Genomic DNA, 25,847 nt, shown 5'->3' with positions numbered 1-25,847 from the left:
TATGAAAGAACTATGTATCAAACTGTTACCGATGGTTAACTGGTAGGCAGCTGGGTATCCCTTAAGACTTTCATCACTGATGGTATATGTTTTTACAATGCTTAAGTCTGTATATAATATGCATTATCATTTTTAATTAGAAATAAGAACAAAAAGATATTTTTAAAAGAGGAAATTAGCCCAACTACCCTTTAAAGTTCTATTCATCTGCTACTACTTTTCTTTCTGTGCTCCTGCTTTCGTGGGAACCATTACTCCTGTACTGGCAGGCAGTAACTCCAGTGCCACCTAGGAAGCCCTCATTTGATTTTATGGGCTAATTAATTCTTGTTAAATGAAAAATATATATATATACTTATTTGGCTGCGCAGGGTCTTAGCTGCAGTATGTAGGATCTTCAATCTTTAACATGGCATGCGGTACCTAGTTCCCTGATCACAGACCAAATCTGGGCCCCTGGTATTGGGAGTTCAGAGTCTTAGCCACTTCCCCAAATGTTTCTCCAACAGTAGACTGTTAGCAACTTGAGTTCCCCCCAAAATAAGTGTAAGCATTACACTTATGCTCTCTACTCAGTATACAAATAATAATACTTGCTGAATTTAATGACCAATTGATCTATCACCGCTCTTCTGTCTAAACTAAAAATGGGGTCAAGCCCAATGTTCATCTGTCAAAAGCTGAAAGTGAAGGTTGTTCAGTCATGTCCGACTCTTTGTGACCCCATGGATTGTAGCCTGCCAGGTTCCTCTGTCCCTGGAATTCTTCAGGCAAGAATACTGGAGTGGGTAGCTGTTCCCTTCTCCATGGGATCTTTCCAACCCAGGGACTGAACCCAGGTCTCCCACAATGCAAGTGGATTCTTTACCTTATGAGCCACCAGGGAAGCCCAAGAAAACTTAAGTGGGTAGCCTATCCCTTCTCCAGGGGATCTTCCTGACCCAGAGATTGAACTGGGGTCTCCTGCATTGCAGGTGGATTTCCTACCAGCTGAGCTACCAGGGAAGTGAGGCATATATGCCTCTATATTTCAGGTAAAACCAAACTGTCTCACCTTCACATCAGCTAGGAATAATTATATGTCTACGAACTAATTAAAGTGGATAAGGGAAAATGAGAGGAAATAAAACTATGGCAAAGATTTTTCTGGTATTTCCAGTATACATTTCATTTTTAAAAAAAAATCAACCTTACAGGCTCTTAAACAATAAAATATCAACAAATTATAACCATCCTTTCTATAGTCCTTCTGTTGGCTGCTCATTCTCTCCTGTCTATGCTGTTACCTATTACTCAAGCCAGAAATACTTCCCATCATCTTAGACAAATCCTCACAACTAAGGAAGATAAGATTTACTAAAATGTAACATAGAGTAAATATACAAATTATAGTTTGTTAATTAAAAAATGGGCATATTCATAGAATCATACTCACGTAATCAACAGTTCTCAAACTCTGATCATAGAAGCATTTTACAGTCTTAAAAATTAAGCAGTCAACAAGTTTTTGATACATTTATCAATAACTGGCGTATCAGAAATGAACAATTTTAAGTATTTATTTATCTAAAAATAATAATCACAAACTCAACTATATAATATAACATAAAAAATTTTTCTCTCAATAAATAAGTAAAATTAGAAGGGTGTCACTGTTTCACATTTTTGTAAATCTCAAACCCTGGCTTAAAGGGAGAACAGCTAGATTCTCATATCTGCTTCTACGTTCCATTTGTTGCAATATGTTGTTCAGGTGGAAGGATAGGAAGAAAACCCGGCATCACACACACACACATATGGAAAAGGGAAGAATATTTTAATAGCTTTTTCAGATAACTTTAGTCTTTTTTGATACGACACTAAAATACAACAAATGGCGATTTTTAAAAGATTAGTTGCAATGGAGAACCTGAAACCACATGAATAAATTATCATACTCTTCTGCATTATAATCCACTTTCCACTTTGTATTCTGAATGCATCATTTATGATTTTATAACACTATACATTGATCATTTGAAAAATACTGTTCACGAAGCTTTGCAGATCTTCCAAATACTGACGTATTTCAAAACATCACACTTGTTAACATCACCAATAATCTCACTGGAAAAGACTGTGAAGTTATCAGACTCACTGCAGTGGATACAAGTTTTCCAAACTTATGTGTTTTGCTTAAAAGCTCAACTTTTACTATTGGCAAGAGACACTGTTAATTGTTTTCCTTGAAGTGAGAGGCTTATTCATTTTCAAGAAAATATCTGCCAAGTACTCAAATCTGAGTAATAGTGTCAGTTGGTCTTTCAAGTAAAATCACATCTCCATTAACAGAGCAGCTAGTTCAACATGAATGCTCTTCCTTGAAGCCATCACACCGTGTTTTACGCATACTTCTCACTTCACTGCTGCTGCTGCTGCTGCTGCTAAGTCGCTTCAGTCGTGTCCGACTCTGTGCGACCCCATAGACGGCAGCCCACCAGGCTCCCCCGTCCCTGGGATTCTCTAGGCAAGAACACTGGAGTGGGTTGCCATTTCCTTCTCCAATGCATGAAAGTGAAAAGTGAAAGTGAAGTCACTCAGTCGTGTCCGACTCTTAGTGACCCCATGGACTGCAGCTTCACTGCACACTCTTAAAAAGATATGTACTCAAAGGTCATACTTTAATAAAATTATTTTTCCTGCATCACCAAGGATATTCTGAGGTAAAACGTTATGTCCCCCCACAATCTGAAGGGTGTGTGGCTGTGAAGAATACAGTGAGTACTAGCACAGTCAGTACTGCCTTGCCTTGCGCTGATGTTTACCTGTATTGCTCCTGCTACATCCATGAAAACACAAAAACAAAGAAAAAGGCAAGTAATATTTTAGTATTCTCATGGAATCCCAAAAAGAGTACTTGTTAGTCAGGTGTCCACAGATCACAGAACTACTGACATAGAACATACTGGCACACCAAAGGCCTGCTCATAAACTCCCCCAATCATCATTCACCAGCCAGTCATTAGTTATCCACATTATCTCCTGTTACAGGTAACCTTTATACAGACAGCTACCATTAATGATTAGTTTCATACTATGTATATATCCTTTTCTATCCTTTTGCAGCAAATTTAGCTCAAGGATTACATAAGCTTTGTTTCATACAGCATTAGTATCAGCTCTTAATCTTTATTACTTCTTTCATTCCATTTTTAAAAATTTGGGGTTTTTTTCACACAATTGAGAACTTTATATTAAGGTCTCTGATCCATCTGAAATTGATTTTTGTGAACAAAAAATCTCACTTTACTACTGATTCAGCATCATTTGTTGAAAGACATCACTGAACTCTGTTCCATAAGTCTGTCTGTCTGTTCTTATGCTAATATTACACTTTCAATTATTATAGCTTTACTCTTGATATCTGGAAGTATAAATCCTCTTTTACCTTTATCTTCAATATTTTCTTCAATTACTGTGTCCCATCTGGAGTCTCATTTATATTTCAAAATTAGCTGTTCATTTTCTACTAACTTCCTTTTCCTAAAAAAAGCATTGTGGAATTTTGACTCGGATATTAAATCTACTGACTTCTTTACAATAATCTTCTTTACAAAAACTACATATCTACTAATTTATACCCTTTATTCTCTTAGGAATTCTTTATAGTTTTTTTTGTCTTGCATTCAATCCTAGATATCTGAGATATTGTGGGCTTGGTTTCAGACCACTGCAATGAAGAAAGTATCAAAATAAAGTGAGTCACACGATTTTTTTGGCTTCCTAGTACATAAAAAAGTCATGTTTACACTGTACTAATTCTATGAAGTGTGTTAACAGCATTATGTCTAAAGGAACAATGTACATACCTTAATTTAAAAGTACTTTATTAGCTCAAACAAAAACAAAAAAAAACTAACCATCAGCTGACAACACAGTGTTGCCAGAAAACTTCAATTTGTAAAAAGTGCAGTATCTGGCCAGGGTAATACAGCAAAGCACAATAAAACAAGGTATCTCTATACCTGATGCTTTTGAATGCTAATGTAAGCATTATCTTCCAAATTTTGTTTTCTGTCTATGGCTAATACAAAGAAATACGAATGACTTACAAAATCCAACAATGATCTAATATTGACACTTTTGTAAATTCATTTTTTAATTCTAACAGTTTATCTATAGATTCTTTTGAGTTTTCCGTATGAACAATCATGTCATCTGTGAGTGACAGCTTTACTTCTGACTTCCTGAATTTTAAACTTTTTCTTTTTTCGTAACTAATTTCTACTCTCCTTGCCTGAACACTATGACTGTCATATATTTTACTTTTATGTGTTACAAATCCACAATTTGTTTTTGGAATTTTTGCTTTACATAGTTATCTCTTAAACAGATTGACTCCGGGTCATAACTTCAGTTAATACTCTGTGTTATGACTCCAGTCATAATGACTGGACCACCAGGGAGGTCTCCCATCTAGCTTATTTTTCAACTCAAACATAATTTTTCCCTAAACATAAATTTTATCCCTAAAGATTTTGATTTGGGTTTTTAAAATGTCTTCCAAGTGTCTATATACATATTCAACCTGAACTTCCATAAAATATAATAACAGTTCCCACTAACTCCTAGCCTCAGGCTTTATTGAGATATAACTGACATATGACATTGTGTAAGTTTAAGGTGTAGTTTGATATATATTACAAAATCACTACCATCACAACGTTAGCTAACAACTCCATCACCTCACAGGATCATCATTCCTTTTAATGGCAAGAACATTTAAGATCTAATTTCCCAGAAACTTTTCTGTATATAACAGTGCTGTATTACCATGCATGTAATCACAAAGCTATATATTAGATTTCTAAAACTTTATCATCTTATAACAAAAAAAAAAACTCCCTGTGACCATATCCCCATTTCTCCCCACCCCCTAGGCCCACAGTAACCACCATTCTATTCTGTTTTTCTGAGTCTGGCCTTTCAAGACTCCACATACAAGTAATATCATCATATAGTATTTTCTTTCTCTACCTGACTTATTTCACTAAGCATAAGCCTTCAAGGTCCATCCATTTTGTCACCAATAGCAGGATTTCTGTCTCATGGCTGAGCATTATTCCATTATAAATTACGTACCACATTTTCTTTATCCATTCATCTGCTGACGGACACTTTTAGGTTAGTGCACGTCTTGGCTCGTTGTAACTGGTTTAACGTTCTCTTCTACTAGTTCTATCATGCGTGACATTTCTGGGTCAGTTCTGAGTGACTGGTAATTCTCATTATGGACTGTTTTTTACTGCTTTTTTGACGGCCTTTTTATTGAATGCTGGACTACTGTGAATTTACATTATTAAGTGCTATATTTTTATATTCCTATAAATGTTCTTGGGCTTTATTCTGGGACAAAGTTAAATTATCTGACAACAGGAATGAAATATGGTTACAAGCTATATCATGGATGAACTCTGAAAATGTATTTAGTGAAAGAAGTTGGACATAAAAGGCCATATATTCTGCAATTCCACTTATATGAAAGGTCCAGAATATGCAAATACAGTTTTAGAAGATATATTAATGGTTACCAGGGGATGGAGGAGATGGGAAATGAATGATAAGGGGTATGGAATTTTCTTTTGGGAGTAATGAAAATGTTCTGGAACTAGATGATAATTAATGGTCGTACAACCTTATGGATATACCAAAAACCACTGACCGTAAACTTTAAAAGGGTGAATTTATGGGCTTTGAATTGTATTTGGAAAAAAAAAAAATTAATTTGAAAAAGGCTATTACTTTAAAACAGTTTGAGCCTTCTGGGTTTTTCTTTTAAAGTGTATAAGTAGGACCAGATCAGTATTTTAAACTAGGGCCAATTTTGTTCCATTACGAGGGCAAAAGACTGAATTACAAAGCATCTCACTGTGGTGGGAACAGTAATTACTTCTGGCCCATTGAATGTCAATGACTGCCGACACCAATACTTTCAGGTGGTTCTTTCCTCAGTCTCAATAATTACCTTCAAATACCCAGTTAATAGGGCTTCCCTGGTGGCTCAGACAGTAAAGCGTCTGCCCGCAATGTGGGAGACCCGAGACCCAAGTTCAATCCCTGGGTTGGGAAGATCCCCTGGAGAAGGAAATGGCAACTCACTCCAGTACTCTTGCCTGGAAAACTTCCATGGACTGTGGAGCCTGGTAGGCGACAGTCCGGAAGACTCAAGAGGAACCCTCTGTGTAACTCTGAAATTCCTCTCTGTGCAGCTCTCTCCTCTGACATGCCGCCCTGGCAACGCCAGCCACCAAGTTCTCCTGGTTCTAGTTCCAGTTTGTGTCCTGGAAACTTTCTCCAGGCAGTAATCTAGTAAGTACAACCACAGGACTCACTTTGTTCACCATTTCTCAGGGGATAACTGTCTTTAAGACCCAATCTCCTGAAAACCATTGTTTGATATACATTGTCTATTTTTTCAGTTGTCTGAAGTAACAAATTAAGTCTAGACCCTGCTCTTCCACCTTGGCTAGAAACAAATTATCTACTTTATTAATCTTTTATAAAGAAGTGAATGTCTGTTTGTTGACTCAGGCTTCAGTACACCTGCTTTCTATTTCACTGACCTCTATTTTTATGTCCTCCTCCTTAGAATTTATTTTGCTCTTCTTTTTCTAGATGCTTAAACTGTTAACATTCCATCTTTATTGTATTCTACTACATGCAATTGAGGCTAGTATTTTGTGCTCTACAGGCTTTGATATTTCATATTTCTGTTTTTCATCAATCCAACTATTTTCTAATTTCTGTAATGACTCTTCCTTGATCCACGGGTTGTGTAACTATATTGCTTATTTTGCAAACTTTGGGTGATTTTCTCATTACGTCCTTGCTATTATCTCTACCTTTAACTCCACTGCATTTGAAAATACTCACTGTATGTTGTTGGTTTCTGAAATTTGCTGAGAATCACTTTAATGCTCTAGCACAAGTCAGTATAACATGATCAATTTTGGTAATTATTCCATGCATACGTTAAAAAAAAGTCTATTCTACAACCGTTGGATAAGACATTCTATATATCAGTTGAGTCAAATTTCCTAATTTTGTAGTTCAATTCTTTTAAATATCTTGAATAGGATTTGTCTGATTTTTGTGTTTTGGTATTGATCTGCTGTTTTATGATTTCTAGAGACATGTTATGGAGAAGGAAATCGCAACCCACTCCAGTACTCTTGCCTGGAAAATCCCATGGATGGAGGACCTTGGTAAGGCTGCAGTCCATGGGGTCACTAAGAGTTGGACACAACTGAGCAACTTCACTTTCACTTTCATGCATTGGAGAAGGAAATGGCAACCCACTCCAGTATTCTTGGAGATTCCTGGAGAATACCAAGGACAGAGGAGCCTGATGGGCTGCCGTCTATAGGGTCGCACAGAATTGGACACAACTGAAGCAACTAAGCAGCAGCAGCAGAGACATGTTAAAACCCACCTCACTGGTCAAAGATCCATCCGTTTCTTCTTTCAGTCCTGCCAGGTTCTGAGGCTGTTATTAAGCATATGCAAATTTAGTAGTGTTACAGTTAATTACTGAAATGGTCCTTTTCCAAAAATAAATCTTTGTTTTTAGTGACGTGTCTTCTTTCTTTTACAATTTATCTTGTATAAGTAGAACATAGTTTAATTTTTGTATTTCCATCCCGTCTGACAATTTTAGCATTTTAAAAAAATTGAAGTTATTTAATTTTCAATGTTGTATTAGTTTCTGGTGTGCAGCAAAGTGATTGTTATACACACACACACATATATGCTTCTTCACATTCTTTTTCATTATACTTTACTATAGGGTATTGAATATAGTTCGCCGAGCTTTACAGTAAGATCTTGTTGTTTATTTACTTTATATATAGAAGTGTATATCTGCTAATTCAAAACTCTTGTTTTATCCCTTCCCCACTCTCTTTTCACTTCGGTAACCATAACTTTTTCACATTTGTCAGTCTGTTTCAAATACGTTCATTTATGTCGTATCTTAGACTCCACATGTAAGTGATATCATAGGATTCTTGTCTAGAACTTTCTGACTTACTTCACTTGGCACGATAACTTCTAGGTCCACCCATGTTGCTGCAAATGGCATTATTTCATTCTTTTTTACAACTGAGTAGTATTTCACTGTATATACATACCACATCTTCTTTATCCATTCCTCTGTCAATGGACATTTAGGTTGCTTCCAGGTTTTGGCTATTGTAAACAGTCAATGAACGAACACTGGGGTGCATGTATCCTTTTGGATCACATTCTTCTCCAGATATATGCCTAGGAGTGGGATTGCAGGGTCACATGGTGGCTCTATTTTCAGTTTTTAAGGAACCTCTATACTTTTCTCCATAGTAGCTGTACAAATTTACATTCCCACCATCAGTGTACAAGAGTTCCCTTCTCTCTACCCTTCTCCAGCAATTACTGTTTGTGAAATTTTGATGGTGTGAAGTGATATCTCATTGTAGTTCTGATTCACATTTCTCTAGTAATTAGCAACGTTGAACATCTTTTCATGTGCCTAATGTCCATCTGTATGCCTTCTTTGGAGAAATGTCTATTTAGGTCTTCTGTCCATTTTTTGAGTGGGTTGTTTTGATGCTGTTGAGTGTCATGAGCTCTTTGTAAATTTTGGAGACTAATCCCTTATCTGTCACATCATTTGCAAATATTTTCTCCCAATCTGTGGGTTGTCTTTACGGTTTATTTATTGTTTGCTGTGCAAAAGCTCCTGAGTGTAAGTAGGTCCCATTTGTTTCCTTTTGTTTTTATTTCCATTATACTGGGAGATGGAATGAAAAATATATTGCTGTGATTTATGTCAGAGAGTGTTCTGCCTATGTTTTCCTCTAATTTTATAGCATCCAGTCTTACAAATAGGTGTTTAATCCATTTTGAGCTTATTTTTCTGTATGGAGTTAAAAAATGATCTAATTTCATTGTTTTACATGTAGCTGTCCAGTTTCCCCAGCACCATTTGTTTGTTGTATAGTCTTGCCTCCTCTGTCATAGATTAATTGACCACAGGTGCAAAGGTTTATTTCTGGGTTTTCTATCCTATTCCATTGATCTATATTTCTATTTTTGTCCCAGTACAATATTATTTTGATTAATTAACTTTGTAGTATAATCTGAGTCAAGGAGCTTGATTCCTCCAGTTCCGTTTTTCTTTCTCAAGACAGGGCAAGTGTCCTTAATTTCATGTCTGCAGTCACCATCTGCAGTGATTTTGGAGTTCCCCAAAATACAATCTGTCACTGCTTCCAGTTTCCCCCCATCTATTTGCCATGAAGTGATGGAACCAGATGCCATGATCTTAGTTTCTTTATTGTTGAGTTTCAAGTGAGTTTTTTCACTCTCCTCTCTCACTCTCATGAAGAGGCTCTTCAGTTCCTCTTCCCTTTCTGTCATTGCTCAAGAGATTATCTTTTCTCAATTGTGTATTCTTGCCTCCTTCAGTTCAGTTCAGTTGCTCAGTTGTCTCCAACTCTTTGCGACCCCATGAATTGAAGCACGCCAGGCCTCCCTGTCCATCACGAACTCCCAGAGTTCACTCAGACTCACGTCCATCGAGTCAGTGATGCCATCCAGCCATCTCATCCTCTGTCATCCCCTTCTCCTCCTGCCCCCAATCCCTCCCAGCATCAGAGTCTTTTCCAATGAGTCAACTCTTTGCATGAGGTGGCCAAAGTGCTGGAGTTTCAGCTTTAGCATCATTCCTTCCAAAGAAATCCCAGGGCTGATCTTCAGAATGGACTGGTTGGATCTCCTTGCAGTCCAAGGGACTCTCAAGAGTCTTCTCCAACACCACACTTCAAAAGCATCAATTTTTCGGCACTCAGCTTTCTTCACAGTCCAACTCTCACATCCATACATGACCACTGAAAAAACCATAGCCTTGACTAGATGGACCTTTGTGATTAATTGACTGTGGTGGGTGGATTTATTTCTGGGCTCTGTATTCCGTTCCACTGATCCATATGTATGTTTTTCTGTCAATATCATGCTGTTTTGATTACAACAGCTTTGCAGTATTGTCTGAAGTCTGGGAAGGTTATGCTTCTAGCTTTGTTCTTTTTCCTCAGGTTTACTTTGGCAATTCTGTTTCTTTTATGGTTCCACATAAATTTTAGGATTATTCTAGTTCTGTGGAAAACATCATGGGTAATTTTATAGGGATCACATTAAGTGTGTAGACTGCTTTGAATAGTATAGTGATTTTAAAAATATACTGCATATACTGATCCATTCTTGTGACCCTGAGATGAATCCGACTTGATCATAGTATCATCCTCAGCTTAGCAATGTCCAACTCTTTCACAATCAGGGACAGTAGCTCGCCTGACTTCTCTTTCCATGGGATTATCCTGGCAAGAATACTGGAGTGGGTAGCTATTTCCTTCTCTAGGGGATCTTCCCAATCCAGATAAAAACACACGTCTCCTGTGGCTCCTGCATTGGCAAGCAGATTCTGAGCCACCTAAGAATTTTTATGTATTCTTCGATTTGGCTTACTAATATTTTGTTGAGAATTTTTGCATCTATATGAATCAAAGATATTGTCCTGTAATTTTTTGTTATTGTCTATGTCTGTTTTTGGTATCACAGTGATAAGAGCTTCATAGAATGACTTTAGAAGAGTTCTCCCCCCGCCTTTTCAATCTTTTGGAAGAGTCTGAGAAGGACTGGTATAAATTCTTGGTATGGTTGGTAGCTTTCTTCAGTGAAGCCATCTGGTCCTAGACTGTTGTCTGCAGTGAGTTTCTCTTTTTTTTTTTTTTTTCTCACAGATTCTATTTCACTTCTGGTATATTATGTATTTCTTCTTGATTCAGTTTTGGTAGGGTGTATTTTTCTAGAAACTTGTCCATTTCTTAGTATAGTTCAAAGTATTCTCTTATGGGTTTTTGTGTTTTTGCAGTATCAGTTATTACTTCTCTTTCACTTCTTACTTTGTTTGGGTCCTCTCTTCTGCTTGGTGAGCCTGGCCAGAAGTTTATTTATATTGTCTACCCTTTCACAGAACCAGTTCTTGGTTTTATTTATTTTTTCCTATTTTTTAAAAAAATTTCTATTTACTATTTCTTTCTTTCTGCTGACTTTAGGTTTTGTTTATTCTTTTCCTAATTCTTTTGGGTGGTAGGTTGTTTGACACTTTTCTTATTTTTCTGAGGAATGCCTATATCACTATGAACTTCCCTCTAAGAACTGCTTTGCTGCATCCCATTGATTTTGTATGGTTGTTTGTCATTTGTCTCAAGGTATTTTAAATTTCTTTGATTTCATTGTGGATGCACTGGTTGTTTAGCTGCCATGTAATCTTTTTTTTCTTTTCTCATTTCTCTTTCTACAGTTGATTTCTAGTTTCATGCTATTGTGGTCAGAAAAGATTCTTTGGCTTTTAAATTGAATATTCAGTGCATTTACATTTAACATATTTCCTAATGCAATTAGATTTAAATACTATTTATTCTCCTGTGTTCCCATTTCTTCTCTGTTCATTTTTTGCTCCTTTCTTGGATACTTTGGATTAATCAAGGATTTATTATTTTTCCTTACTTGGTAATATTCTTTTACTATTCTTGTAGTAAGCTAGACCAGTGGTTTATAAGGCAAGCAACCTGAACCAATACAAGACCAATATCTGAGAACTTCAAAGAAATGCAGTTTTTCAGATCTCAATCCAGACTAAGAGAATCAGAAATTCTTAGAGTAGGGCCCAGGAATCTGAGTTTTTAACAAGCCTTCCTAGTTATTCTGATATATACTGAAGTATTAAGAATCAGTACCCTCTATTTTGCTACACGTCTTTGAGTTAGTACTTTTACTACTTGCCACACAATGTGAAGACATTAAGTACATGCATTTCCTGTCTTACCCTAGTACTGTCATGCACTTTTTAACTTCTGCAAGCATTTTAGACTCCAAATCATTGTGTTATACAACAGCACTGCTATTGTTTTAATCACTGAATACATATTTCTATTTACTGACATACATATTCTTTTGGTTTTCTTCATTCTTTTCTGCACAGGGCAATTTTCCTTCTATGTGAAAAATTAACCTCCTTTAATTTTTTTAATATGGGTGAACTAGTAACATTCCCTCACATTTTGTTTCTGTAAAAGACTATTTTTTAACCCTTTTTCATAGAAATTCTAATTTGAGAATTCTGGGTTAGCAGGTATTTCCTTTCACCACTACAAAAAGTTCATTCTGGTGGTGTCTTTTATCATTTCTATTCAGAATTCAGTGTGTTTCTTTAAAGTTGCCTGTTATTTTCCTGATTTTAAGTTGTTTTTTTTTTTTAATTCTTGTTTTTCTGTAGTTTGATTTTTATTTGCCTAATAGTGATTTCTTTTAATTGGTCTTTCCTGAGCTTCTCAGGACTTCTTGAATCTGTACTGTGTTATCTTTTATCAGTCTTAAAAAATTAAAACACTGCTTCTTCTCTATTTCCTTTTCTTCTCCTCTGGAACCCTAATGGCAAGTTCAGTAGAGCTTTTCCCGATATCCCATTTATCTCCTAAATTTTATGAATTGTCCAGGATTTTCCATCATGCATCAGTATGCATATCTTGTACTATCTTCCAGTTCACTGATTCTCTCCTCTGGTGGGTCTAATCTTCTCTTAAACCCATCCATTGAATTCTTAATTTCAGTTGTTATACTTTTTAGTTCTCTTGATTCTTCCACACAGATTCCAATTAAATTTTCTATAATTTGCCTATTTTCTTCAACATATTAGTCACAGTTATTTAAAAATCAGTATCTAGATCACTTGTGGATACTGTGATATCCTTTTCTTTCCCCTGTCTTGGCATTTAATTATTTGGTCTTGTTTCCTGGAATGTCTGACAATTCTTTCCTGAAAATGAGACCTTACTTATGAAAACTTGAAAAAGCTGAGGATATGTTATCTTCCAGAAAGAATTTAGTTTCCTTTTGGCAAGTAGATTAGCATACCACGCTAATAACAGTTTGAAACTGGTGTTATTTTTGGTTTGCTCTTACTCATAGAATATAATCTTTCCGAATTATCGATCTGAAATACTGGGGTGATTACCATAGCTCCCTTCTGGAAAAACTACAATTTTTGTTCCCCCTTCTCTGTGAGACTGCTGAATCCTGGCTAGTGCCAGCTCTACCTGATTTGTCTGTGTCCGAGTCCAAGCACACACAGGTTAGTGGTCAGCAAAAGCCTTAAGTGGATACTGCTTGCTAAAAGTTGAGGTTCACTTTTGAGATTCCTCAGGATAATGGTCCTTAAGCCCTGGCTCTTTGGCAACCTCAAACTTCAGCTTTTACCTCCCTAGCTCAATGACTGCTCAAGGTTTGCAGTTTTCTGTTCAGCCCCTATGCCATGCACTGAGAAGTGGGAAACGTCCCAAAGGAAAATATGAATAGCTTATCTCAGTGTGCTACCCTTTTTATTGAGATTTTCACTTCTGAAATTCTATCTTTTTCTCCAATGCCTCTCCCCTCTTTTTAACTGGTAGGCAGGGGGTGGGGGATGGAGTGGTAATTTTATATAGATAGGGAGAAGGGTTAATCTGATACTAGCTATTCTATCATATCTGAAAGTAGAAGTCCAAAAACTCCAGCTCCTAATAGTCATGAAGTCTCAGCATTATTATTTTCTAATTGTTTCCTAATAGCCACAACTTCCATGTTTAGAACTCAGTATCTCCTACTTGGACTACTGCAAAGAACAGTACTGGATACTTCTGATTCCAGCCCATAGATTTCACCAGAAATACTCAAGTCTAGCTGGCTACCCTCAGGGATGATTTTTTAAAGTACAGGTTTCTGGGTCCTCTCCATAAAGATAAAGTAATTGATTTGGTAGGGCTGCAATGGAATCTAGGAATTACTACCATCACCAAACAAACATACACACTAACATACTCACCCCTCTCCTAAGTGATTCTGATGCCATCAGCCTGTATATTGTTATCTGACAAAAATTATTACTCTTTATCTCAGCTGCCAGTTCCCTATCTAAATTAGAAATCTGACTCTGATATAACCTGTCTTCTGTTAGTCCATTAACTTTAACAAATAGAAAGATACTACATATAGCAATTGAGTATGTGTATGTGTTTGTGTTTATGTAGGTGCACAAGAGAGTACAAGCATGAGAGATTAAAAAACAGAGCAAGTGAAAACAAGGGAAACAAGAGGAGAGGGTAAAAGCAAGACTGACAGATTATATGAGTACAAGTGTGGGAAATATACATCCTCAAGGTGCCCATCATTGTCCAGTAAGGAGGAAACAAATGCACAGAACTGAGTTACTTCATGAACCTCCCACAGCCTTTATAGGGTTTTGAGATATGAAGTTAAGAAATTACCTTCATTTCAAATATCTCTTGATACAAAGAGATATTTGTATCCCACTAGGTATACTTGGAGAAGGCAATGGCACCCCATTCCAGTACTCTTGCCTGGAAACTCCCATGGACAGAGAAGCCTGGTAGGCTGCAGTCCATGGGGTTGCGAACAGTCGGACACGGGACACGACTGAGCGACTTCACTTTCACTTTTCACTTTCATGCATTGGAGAAGGAAATGGCAACCCACTCCAGTGTTCTTGCCTGGAGAATCCCAGGGACGGGGGAGCCTGGTGAGCTGCTGTCTGTGGGGTCGCACAGAGTTGGACACGTCTGAAGTGACTTAGCAGCAGCAGCAGGTATACTTAATAATGAGCTGGCACAAAGTTTTGACCCTTGTCTAAAAAAGAAAAAATTGCAGTAGACTACCTCATATTATTTCTGGGTATGTACCTAGACTTGAATATCATGAAAGATGTTGACCAACATTCAAATCAACTCCAGAAGTTTGCCTGAACTATTTACCTTACTGGATTCAGTTGATGCCCTGGGACTTTGTCAATCTTTTTTTAAATCACATATTTAGAGGGGTAACCAATGATATTGAAACAAACTGATTCAATAAAATGCTGTACTCAAAAAAAGTTTTTGGGACCGGAAATGTCAAGAATTTAGATTTAATATAGAGCTTCCCAATAAGTATTTTTCAATTTTCCAGAGCATTATTTATTTACTTCTAACTTACGTAAAGCTAAAAAGCATTGAGGATTCAGCTTTCAAACTGCCATGTATGGTTTGGTCAAACTGATATCTTCTTGAACCTCAACCATAAAGAAACCTGTTGTTACTATATAAGTGAATAAAATGTATTATCAATGACATTTCAAAAATGTTCAAAAAAAAAGAATTACTTTGTTAGTCACAGTGTTGATTGCCAGAGTTGGAGAGGCACTTCCCGAAATAATACACTCCATTCCCAAAGAATCTGAATCTATGCTATATGGAGTTGAGGCCTAAAATACAAGAACAAAATAAATAATTATTAGCTCATAAAACCACCAACTTTAACACAATTTGAAGTTATTTCACAAAATTCTCCAACATCCAGTTTTGTACTTTGTTTCTGAAAATAAATTCCTTGCTGAATTATCTTCTACTATATTTTAATAGGCTACTACTAACCTGATATGGCACCCCACTCCAGTACTCTTGCCTGGAAAATCCCATGGACAGAGGAGCCTGGTGGGCTGCAGTCCATGGGGTCGCTAAGAGTCGGACACGACTGAGCGACTTCACTTTCACTTTTCACTTTGATGCGTTGGAGAAGGAAATGGCAACCCACTCCAGTGTTCTTGCCTGGAGAATCCCAGGGACGGGGAGCCTGGTGGGCTGCCGTCTATGGGGTCGCACAGATCGGACACGACTGAAGCAACTTAGCAGCAGCAGCAGCAACCGGATATGGAGAAGGAAATGGCAACCCAATCCAGTATTCTTGCCTGGAGAATCCCATGGACAGAAGAGCCTGGTGGGCTATCATTCATAGGGTTGCAAAGAGTCAGACACAAATGAAGTGACGTAGCACACACCCACTGACCTGATAATCACCATGGGCTATGGAATGAGTTTACAATGAGAGAGAAACTTCTGTAGCTGATACTGCTAATAGTCCCCTAATGCCAATCCCTCCCTCTTCTACCTTTTAGTAATGGATCTCTGTAGTCATTAATTCATCAGTGCCCAGCTAAAGACCACCTTTTCCAGCCTCATTTGCAACTACTTGCACTGATGGGACTAAGGTGTGACAAATGGGATTTGAGCAAGAGTGAAGTGTGCAACTTTTGGGTCATGTCTTTGAAAAGAATTTGCTTATCCCCCATTCTATTTCCCTCTCCCTGCAACCCTGGGACACAGATGTGGTGGTAGTGATCCTGTATAATCAGCACGCTGAAGTTAATACCCTCAAAAACAATCTCAAAAAAGACAGAATGATCTCTGTTCGTTTCTAAAGCAAAGCATTCAATATCACAGTAATACAAGTCAATGCCCCAACCACTAAGGCCCAAGAAGCTGAGTTAAATGGTTCTATGAAGACCTACAAGACCCTCTACAACTAACATCAAAAAGAGATGTCCTTTTCATCATAGGGGACTGGAATGCAAAAGTAGGAAGTCAAGAAATACCTGGAGTAACAGGCAAATTTAGCCTTGGAGTACAAACTGAAGCACAGCAAAGGCTAACAGAGTTTTGCCAAGAGAATGGACTGGTCATAGCAAACACTCTCTTTCAACAACACAAGAGAAGACGCTACACATGCATCACCAGATGGTCAATACTGAAATCAGACCGATTATACTCTTTGCAGTCAAAGATGGAAAAGGTCTATACAGTCAGCAAAAACAAGACTGGGACCTGACTGTGGCTCAGATCATGTACTCCTTATTGCCAAATTCAGACTTAAATTGAAGAAAGTAGGAAAAACCAAAAAGCATTCAGGTTATGACCTAAATCAAATCCCTTACAATTATATAGTGGAAGTGACAAACAGATTCAAGGGATTAGATCTGACAGACGAGAGTGCCTGAAGAACTATGGATGGAGGTTCATGATATTGTACAGGAGACAGGGATCAAGACCATCCCCAAGAAAAAGAAATGCAAAAAGGTAAAATGATTGTCTGAGGAGGCCTTACAAACAGCTGAGAAAAGAAAAAAAGCTAAAGGCAAAGGAGAAAAGGAAAGATATACCCATTTGAATGCAGAGTTCCAAAGAATAGAAAAGAGAGATAAGAAAGCCTTCCTCAGCGATCAATGCAAAGAAATAGAGGAAAACAATACAATGGGAAAGACTAGAGATCTCTTGAAGAAAATTAGAGATACCAAGGGAACATTTCATGCAAAGATGGGCTCAATAAAGGACAGAAACAGTATGGACCTAACAGAAGCAGAAGATATTAAGAAGAGATGGCAAGAATACACAGAAAAACAGAAAGATCTTCAGGATCCAGACAACCACAGTGGTGTGATCACTCACCTAGAGCCAGACATCCTGGAATGTGAAGTCAAGTGGGCATTAGAAAGCAAAGCTATGAACAAAGCTAACGGAGGTGACAGAATTCCAGCTGAGCTATTTCAAATCCTAAAAGATGATGCTGTGAAAGTGCTGCACTCAATATGCCAGCACATTTGGAAAACTCAGCAGTGGCCACAGGACTGGAAAAAGTCAGTTTTCATTTCAATCCCAAAGGCAATGCCAAAAAATGTTCAAACTACCAGACGATTGCACTCATCTCACACGCTAGTGAAGCAATGCTCAAAATTCTCCAGCCAGGCTTCAACGTACGTGAACCATGAACTTCCAGATGTTCCAGCTGGATTCAGAAAAGGCAGAGGAACCAGAGATCAAATTGCCAACATCGATGGAGCATCGAAAAAGTAAGAGAGTTCCAGAAAAACATCTATTTCTATGTATGCTGAAGGCTTTGACTGTGTGGATCACAACAAACTGTGAAAAATTCTGAGAGAGATGGGAATACCAGACTACCTGACCTACCTCCTATATGCAGGTCAAGAAGTAACAGAACTGTACATGGAACAGAGTGGTTCCAAATTGGGAAAGGAGTACATCAAGGCTGCATATTGTCACTCTGCTTATTCAACTTATATGCAGGGTACTGTATGAGAAATGCCAGGCTGGATGAAGAACAAGCTGGAATCAAGATTGCAGAAGAAATATCAATAACCTCAGATATGCAGATGACACCACCCTTATGACAGAAAGTCAACAGGAACTAAAAAGCCTCTTGATGAACGTGAAAGAGAAGAGTGAAAAAGCTGGCTAAAAACTCAACATTCAGAAAACTAAGATCATGGCATCTGGTCCCATCACTTTATGGGAAATAGATGGAGAAACAGTGGCAACAGTGACAGACTTTTTTTTTTTGGCTCCAAAATCACTGCAGATGGTGACTGAAGCCATGAAATTAAAAGATGCTTACTCCTTGGAAGAAAAGCTATGACCAACCTAGATAGCATATTAAAAAGTCAAGACAGTACTTTGTCAACAAAGGTCCGTCTAGTCAAAGCTATGGTTTTTCCAGTAGTCATATGTGGATGGGAGAGTTGGACTATTAAGGAAGCTGAGTGCCAAAGAACTGATCTTTTGAACTGTGGTGTTGGAGAAGACTCTTGAGAGTCCCTTGGACTGCAAGGAGGTCCAACCAGTCCATCCTAAAGGAAATCAGTTCTGAATTTTCATTGGAAGGACTGATGCTAAAGCTGAAGCTCCAATACTTTGGCCACCTGATGCGAAGAGCTGACTCATTTGAAAAGATCCTGATGCTGGGAGAGCTTGAAGGTGGAAGAAGGGGACGACAGAGAATGAGATGTTTAGATGGCATCACCGATTCGATGGACCTGAGTTTGAGTAAGCTCCAGGAATTGGTGATGGACAGGGAAGCTTGGTGTATTGCAGTCCATGGGGTCACAAAGAGTCAGACAAGACTGAGTGATTGAACTGAACTGAAATGAGAAAGAAATAAAAAAGAAGTATATGATAAAGATAAAAATAGAAATAAAAACAGAAAACCAACAGAAAAAAAATCTTTTAAAGACAAAACCCGATTCTTAAAAGACTAACAAAATTGACAAACCTTTAGCTATACCAATGAAGAAAAAAGAGAAAACAAATAATCAATATCAAGAATGAAAAGAGTTATTACTACAGACTCTATATATATTAAAGTAAGAGAATATTATGATCCACTCTATACTAACAAATATAACCATTTAGATACAAGGGACAAAATTCCTTAAGAACATAAGTTACCAAAACTGGAATAAAAAGAGAAAATGTGACAGTCCCATAACAAAGTAACTATTAAAAGTGAAACTGAAAGGGAAATTTGCTCAGTTGTGTCCAACTCATTGCCACCCCATGGACTACAACAGTCCATGGAATTCTCCAGGCCAGAATACTGAAGTGGGTAGCCTTTCCCTTCTCCAGGATATCTTCCCAACCCAGGGACCGAACCCAGGTCTCCCGTATTGCAGGCGGATTCTTTACAAGCTGAGCCTCCACACACATAAAAAAATCTTAAGCTTCAGGTCAAGATGATTTCACTGATGAATTTTCTCAAATATTCAAGGAAGATATATCAATCTACCAGTCAATTAATTTTTCAGAAAATAGAAGGAATATACCCCTATCAGTTTTATGAGGCTAGCATAACCCTAATATCAAAATCTAGCCAATATTACTAGAGACGAAAAATGTCACCTGTCAAATCAGTAAACAGAAGATGATAAGGCCATCAAGCCATCAGCCACTGCAGCCACCGTCAACTGTGCACCCTGAGGCGATTCAGGATGGAGAAAAACAGGATACTGACCCTAGATACTAAGGTGCATAATCTATCAAAGGAATGATTTCAATGAGCCCAGACTCTTGCATCTTCCCATACATAGAAAAGTGCTAAATTCATTAACTTGAGAGGTCTAGTTTTCTTGAACATAATCTTTTAATGTTCTGACTACCTGATTTTTGTTGTATCCACATCCCTCATGAACACAGATACGAAAATCCTTCAGATATTAGCAAACGAATCCAACTATACGTTAATGGGATGATATATCATGACTCAGTAAGGGTTCATCCAAGGAATACAAGTTCAACATTTCAAATGCAATCAATGTAATTCAACACTCAAACAGAATAAAAGAAAAGTCATATAATCACTTCAAAAGAACAAAAAGAGCAGTTAAAAAAATTTACACCCATTCATGATAAAAACTCAATAAACTGGGCTTACTAGAGAACTTCCTCAATCTGATAAACAGCATCTACAAAAGCCCTACAGACTATGTCATATTTAGGGGTGAAAGACTGGATACTTTCCTCCTAAGAATGGAAATAAGGCTGGATGCCCACTTTCTCATTTCAAGTAAAGACTTGAAATGAGAGATTCTCATCACTGCAGTAAGGTTCTAGGAATAGACAGAGGAGGAGGAAGGAAAGACACAGGAAAACTATTAACATAATTATAGAAATTCCAAGGCATCTTTAAAAAATACTAGAATTAACAAGATTGCAGGATACAAGTTTAATGTACAAAAATTAATTACATTTTTATCACTAGCAGCAAAAAACTGAACTTTAAACATATAGCATCCAAATCTAAAATATTCATGATTGAACTGGAAACATCCAAATCCTCTACACTGAAAACTAAATATTCCTGAGAAAAATTAACAATGTAATGAATAGAAAGATATCACACTTTCATGGCTTGAAATAATATTGTTAAGATGTTAATTCTCCCCAGATCGGGTTGTCTGGGACAAGACTGGCGGGAAGCACAAGTTACAACAGGAAATGAGGAAACTTTGGGTGTGAAAGAAATGTTCATACCGTCAACTAGTAATAACTTCACATGACAAAAATCCTCAAACTGTAAATTTTAAACATTCAATTAGCTGTACATAAACTATCTCCAACAATACTGTTAAAAAACAAAAAAGTAAATCCTACCCATTGATCAAAATAATCCCTTATGAAACACTTTCTGGTCTACAAAAATGAGTAGCATTTCTCAAGAAATTATATTTCAATGTATCTCATGGAGGCAACATGTAGTACCTCCCACACAATGTACACTCAGTATATGTTTGTCCATTGAAATGTTTTCCAGTTCTAAGAGTTCTGAGAGTATGCAGACTGCATTCCTTCCTCTGCCCATATATACCTTTAACTAAAGCCTCCCTCATTCAGACTCAGCCTGAGAGAGAAAGGCAAGTGGTAAGAGTTCACTTCAAACAACAAAACCACTCTGTGTAACAATTCAGAATCTTAGTTTCCCAACCAGGGATCAAACCTGTGCCCCTTGAAGTGGAAGTGCAGGGTTTTAAACACTGAACCAACTAGGTTAGTCCCCAATCTTTTACTATTTTCTATGTAAAAAAGTTATACTTCTGCATCAAATTTATAAGTCTTACTCCTCTTCCTATAGGCCTTCCCACAGAAGCATTTTCTACTTTGAGTCACTTTAGTTACCACTGCTTGCTCTAACATGTTGCTTTAATTATATAGTAATTTGTTGTCATTTGTAATAGTATTTATGAGAATTATATATATGTGTGTACGCATATATAGATATAGATTAAATGTGGTGGGTTCTCTCAAAATGAAGAGATCTGGTGAACCAAAACCAAACAAAGACACTACAAAAAAAGAAAATGACAAGCCAGTATCTCTGACGAATATAGATGCAAAAATACTCAACAAAATATTGGCAAGCCAAATTCAACAACATATAAAGACACAAAAAAAGCATGTGACAAAACTAAACATTCACTTATGATACAATGATAACTCTGATCAGAGTTAGTATACAAAGAATATATCAGCATAAAGGAGGCCATGCATGACAAACTAACAGCCAATACTCAATAGTGAAAAGCTGAAAACCTTTCCTTTAAAATCAGGAATAAGCTAAGAATTCGCACTTTTGCCATTTCTTATTTAACATAGTACCGGATGCCTTAACCACAGGAATCAGACAGGAAAAAATTGGAAGGTAATAAGTAAAGCTGTCACTATTTGCAGATAACATCATACTATATATAGAAACCCTAAAGTCTGTAGCCAAAAAAAAAAAAAAAAAAAACCCTCTCAGAACTAGGAAATGAATTCAGTAAAGCTGTAAGATACAATATTTAGACATCTGTTGCTTTTCTAGACACCAATAATGAACTATCAGAAGGATACAATACATGTTTTACTGGGACCACTGAGGTTGCTGCTGCTAAGTCACTTCAGTCGTGTCCGACTCTGTGCGACCCCACAGACAGCAGCCCACCAGGCTCCCCCGTCCCTGGGATTCTCCAGGCAAGAACACTGGAGTGGGTTGCCATTTCCTTCTCCAATGCATGAAAGTGAAAAGTGAAAGTGAAGTCGCTCAGTTGTGTCTGACCCTCAGCAACCCCATGGACTGCAGCCTTCCAGGCTCCTCCATCCATGGGATTTTCCAGGCAAGAGTACTGGAGTGGGATGCCACTGCCTTCTCCGATTGTAAATTGGTACAGCACTATAGAAAATAATATGAAAGTTCCTCAAAAAATAAAAAAAGAACTACCATATGATCCAGCAATTCCACTCCCGGGTATATACCTGAAGAAAACGAAAACACTAATTTGAAAAGATACATGCACCCCAACGTTCATAGCAGCATTATTTACAAGTCAAGATATGAAAGCAATGTAAGTGTCCCTCAACAGGTGACTGGATAAAGAAATGAGATATATATATATATATAAATCTGTGTGTGTATGAAGGAATATTAGTCATAAAAAAGAATGAAATTCTGCCATTTGCAGCAATATGGATGCACTCAGAGGGTACTATGCTTAGTGAAATAAGTCAAAGACAAACATTCTATGTCATCACTTATATGCTGAATCTCAAAAACAAACAAAAATAAATTACAAAAGAGAAACAGACTCTTAGATATAGAGAACAAACTAGTGTTACCAGTGAGATGAATGAAGAAGGCAGGGGCAAGGTAAAGGGTATGGGATTAAGAGAAACTACCATGTATAAAATAAATAAGCAACAAAGGTATATTGTATAGCACAGGGCAATATAGCCATTATTTTATAACTTTAAATGGAGTATAATCTATAAAAATATTGAATTACTATGTTATATTCCTGAAACTAATATAATGTTGTATATCAACTGACTTAAAAATACTTTTAAATAGCATTAAATAAAAAAATTAGTATTCAGATCCAAAAATAAATAAAGCCCATTATCTCATAATAAGATATGTATAGATGAAAAGAAATCTGATTGAGTGCTATGATCTTCAGCACAGCAAATACTGGAGGCAGTGTGGTGCAACTGTAAACAGCACAGACCCTTAAGGCAGACTGAGTTCGTAATTCTGGCCTTGGTACTTACTACTGTCCTTTGTACCCTTGGACAAATTAACATCTGTGTCTATCACTTTCATCATTTGGATTTGCTATAAAAATTAATAATTTAATATACATAAAATTCTTAAAAAACATCTACCACATAAACTCAATTATATTTTTATTATGCTGTTATCTTAATTCAGGTTGCTATAACAAAATACCATAAACTGGTGGCTTATCAAAACAGAAATTTATTTCTCACAGTTCTGGAGCCTGGAAGTCCAAGATCATGGTACCAGCATGCTGAGGTTCTTGTGAGAGCTCTTTTGCAGGTATCCTCATTGGTATTCTCACATGGCAGAAAAGAGCTAGCCAGCTCTCTGGCCTATTCTTATTATGACGCTGATTCCATTTATGAGGGCTTCACAGTCCTGATCCAATTACCTAGCAAAGGCCTCAACTCCAAATACCATCACACTGGGATTAGGGTTTCAACATATGAATTTAGGGGAACACATTTAGTCCATGGCAGCTGTTAAGACTTCTATCCTTTTCCTTTACAGTTGAGGATTCTGAAGCTCAAAAATTCTAACAATTTGCCAAAAGTCACAAAAGATGTAAATAGTAAGGCCAGAAGGAAAACACAGGAATCCTAGTCATGGAGCCCATTCATCTTCACCATGCTAAACTTTATTAATAATTCTTTTTAGGTATTCATGTCTACTTTATGATAAATAAAGAAAACATGGTAAGATGATGAAAGAAAACAGAAAAAGGAAAATGAAAGGCATTTATTGATACATATTCAAGGATTAAGAAAAGAAAAAAGTAATACCACAATGGACAAAAGAGAACAGAGGTTTATTCAAGTAAATGGAGGGAACAGGAAGATAGTCCAGACAATTGTGTTAAGAATACTAGGCTGGAGATAACAATCATGCTTTACTTTTCCTTTAAGACATGAAGATACTATTACGTGCATTTTTAAAAATTGCTTCTCTTACATTAAAAACTCTTCTTTCTTCAAAAATTTGTGACATACATTAATATTTCACATAGAACTGTGATGTTTACACATGGACAAAGAAATAACATTTCAGAAGTTTAATAAGCTTTCAGGGATGTCAACATATTTTACCATCTACATTTTAAAACTCTTTCAAGTTTCAACCTGTGGGTCATGTTTAGTTTTTGACAAAAAGTTCTAAATGTTTAACAATCATACTATTTGACCATCTTAGGTACTCCCTTAGATAAAACCCAGTAACTACTTTAATACAAGTACACTTAAATACAAATTGTGTCCTAATAAAAATACTACCTGCTCCCCCAAAACCCTCTAAATAAACAAGTACAGACACATCAGTTTATCAGGGCACAAAATTATGTTTTGTAAAAATATTACCTTTCAGAGTATTTGTGAGAGCTTGTACTCTGTATTAAACAACATCTGTCTCCCTGATTAGACATACTCTGCTCACAGCTGTTCTCTTTCTTTAGGCTCCTCTCCTACAGTAGCAACCAACACAAAGCTCAGGCAAAAATATACTATACTAACTGAAAGGCTCTGGTACTGGATATTTTATGGCACTATATTACAAAGGCAAATTGTTGGATCTTTTAAATGCTTTAAACTTAAAAGATAAAAATATAAACAGAAAATATAGAAAATACATGTTCAAATACACATTCAAAAACATATACTTAGTATATAAAATGTAATTCTGTAATCAGAATACTATATTTTCATAGACTTCCATTATAAAACTGACAATATGGTCTTCAGAAAAAAAAAAGAATGCTCTTAGAAATAAAGAAATATTGCTCTAAGAATTATGAAACAAGGTAACAGAATAAAAGCCAGGCTTCATATCCAAACAGAATGCCCAGTTGTCAACCCAACTACCAATTCAAATTTCCAAAAATATTCAAGTTCCAGGAAATTCAGAAGGAGAGAGCAAATGGTAGAGACCACAATTCTTCAGCCTCAAGATAAAATCATCCATGCTAACGCTCTGGGTTAAATGATGTGGACTCTTCTCCCCTTCCTTCAAATTCTGGCAGTAGCTGCTAAACACTGTGTTCTCCACATTTTCACACAATAAAAGTCCGTATTCTCTTCTAACTAAAAATAAACTTTAAAAAATAGAATATAAATTTTTTAAAAGATACCAAAAAAAAAAAAAAAGTCGCATGTTTAAAAAAAAACAAAAGCTTGACAGCAATAACCAAAGGTCATTTCCTCTCAAACCATTACCTACAGAGCTCATCATCTCAGCCTTAAAACTCTATTACCATAAAACTATACCATCAATATAAGCCTTTTTAAATTCTGGTTTGTAAAAAACCAAAAAGGGTTCTGACCTGAGAGTTCACTTTTAATTTTGCAAAGTTTAGTAACTAGAGTACTTGAATTCCCTCTGCTGGCACCATAAATTTGCCTGACTAAATTCCATTGCTGCCGTACCTCATGGCTCATCCAATCCCAATTTAAGCCCAGCTTGAGGTCCTGACAGTTTTGTGCACAAAATAATTATTACATAGTTGGAATCAGGAAAAGGCATTTTGAGGATAATCA

The 25,847-nt window shown here is 36.8% G+C and overlaps 1 protein-coding gene across 7 annotated transcripts in view; it reads right to left on the bottom strand.

Annotated features, from left to right (window-relative positions):
- The window catches only part of FOXJ3 (forkhead box J3), a 125,320-nt gene that overhangs the window by 21,883 nt on the left and 77,590 nt on the right, over positions 1-25,847 (bottom strand). For 6 of the 7 annotated variants that reach the window (XM_005204917.4, XM_059885181.1, XM_059885180.1 and 3 more), the window contains one exon: positions 15,269-15,370. The exons of the other annotated variant lie outside the window; for it this stretch is intronic. In XM_005204917.4, the coding sequence (XP_005204974.1) occupies positions 15,269-15,370 (102 nt within the window). The remainder of the gene's footprint in view (positions 1-15,268; positions 15,371-25,847) is intronic. 7 annotated transcript variants of the gene reach the window in all.

This window comes from Bos taurus, chromosome 3, assembly GCF_002263795.3.
Source record: "Bos taurus isolate L1 Dominette 01449 registration number 42190680 breed Hereford chromosome 3, ARS-UCD2.0, whole genome shotgun sequence".
NCBI lineage: Eukaryota > Metazoa > Chordata > Mammalia > Artiodactyla > Bovidae > Bos > Bos taurus.
Note: the sequence above shows the minus strand (reverse complement) of the source record. Positions and strands in the feature narration are given on the sequence as shown.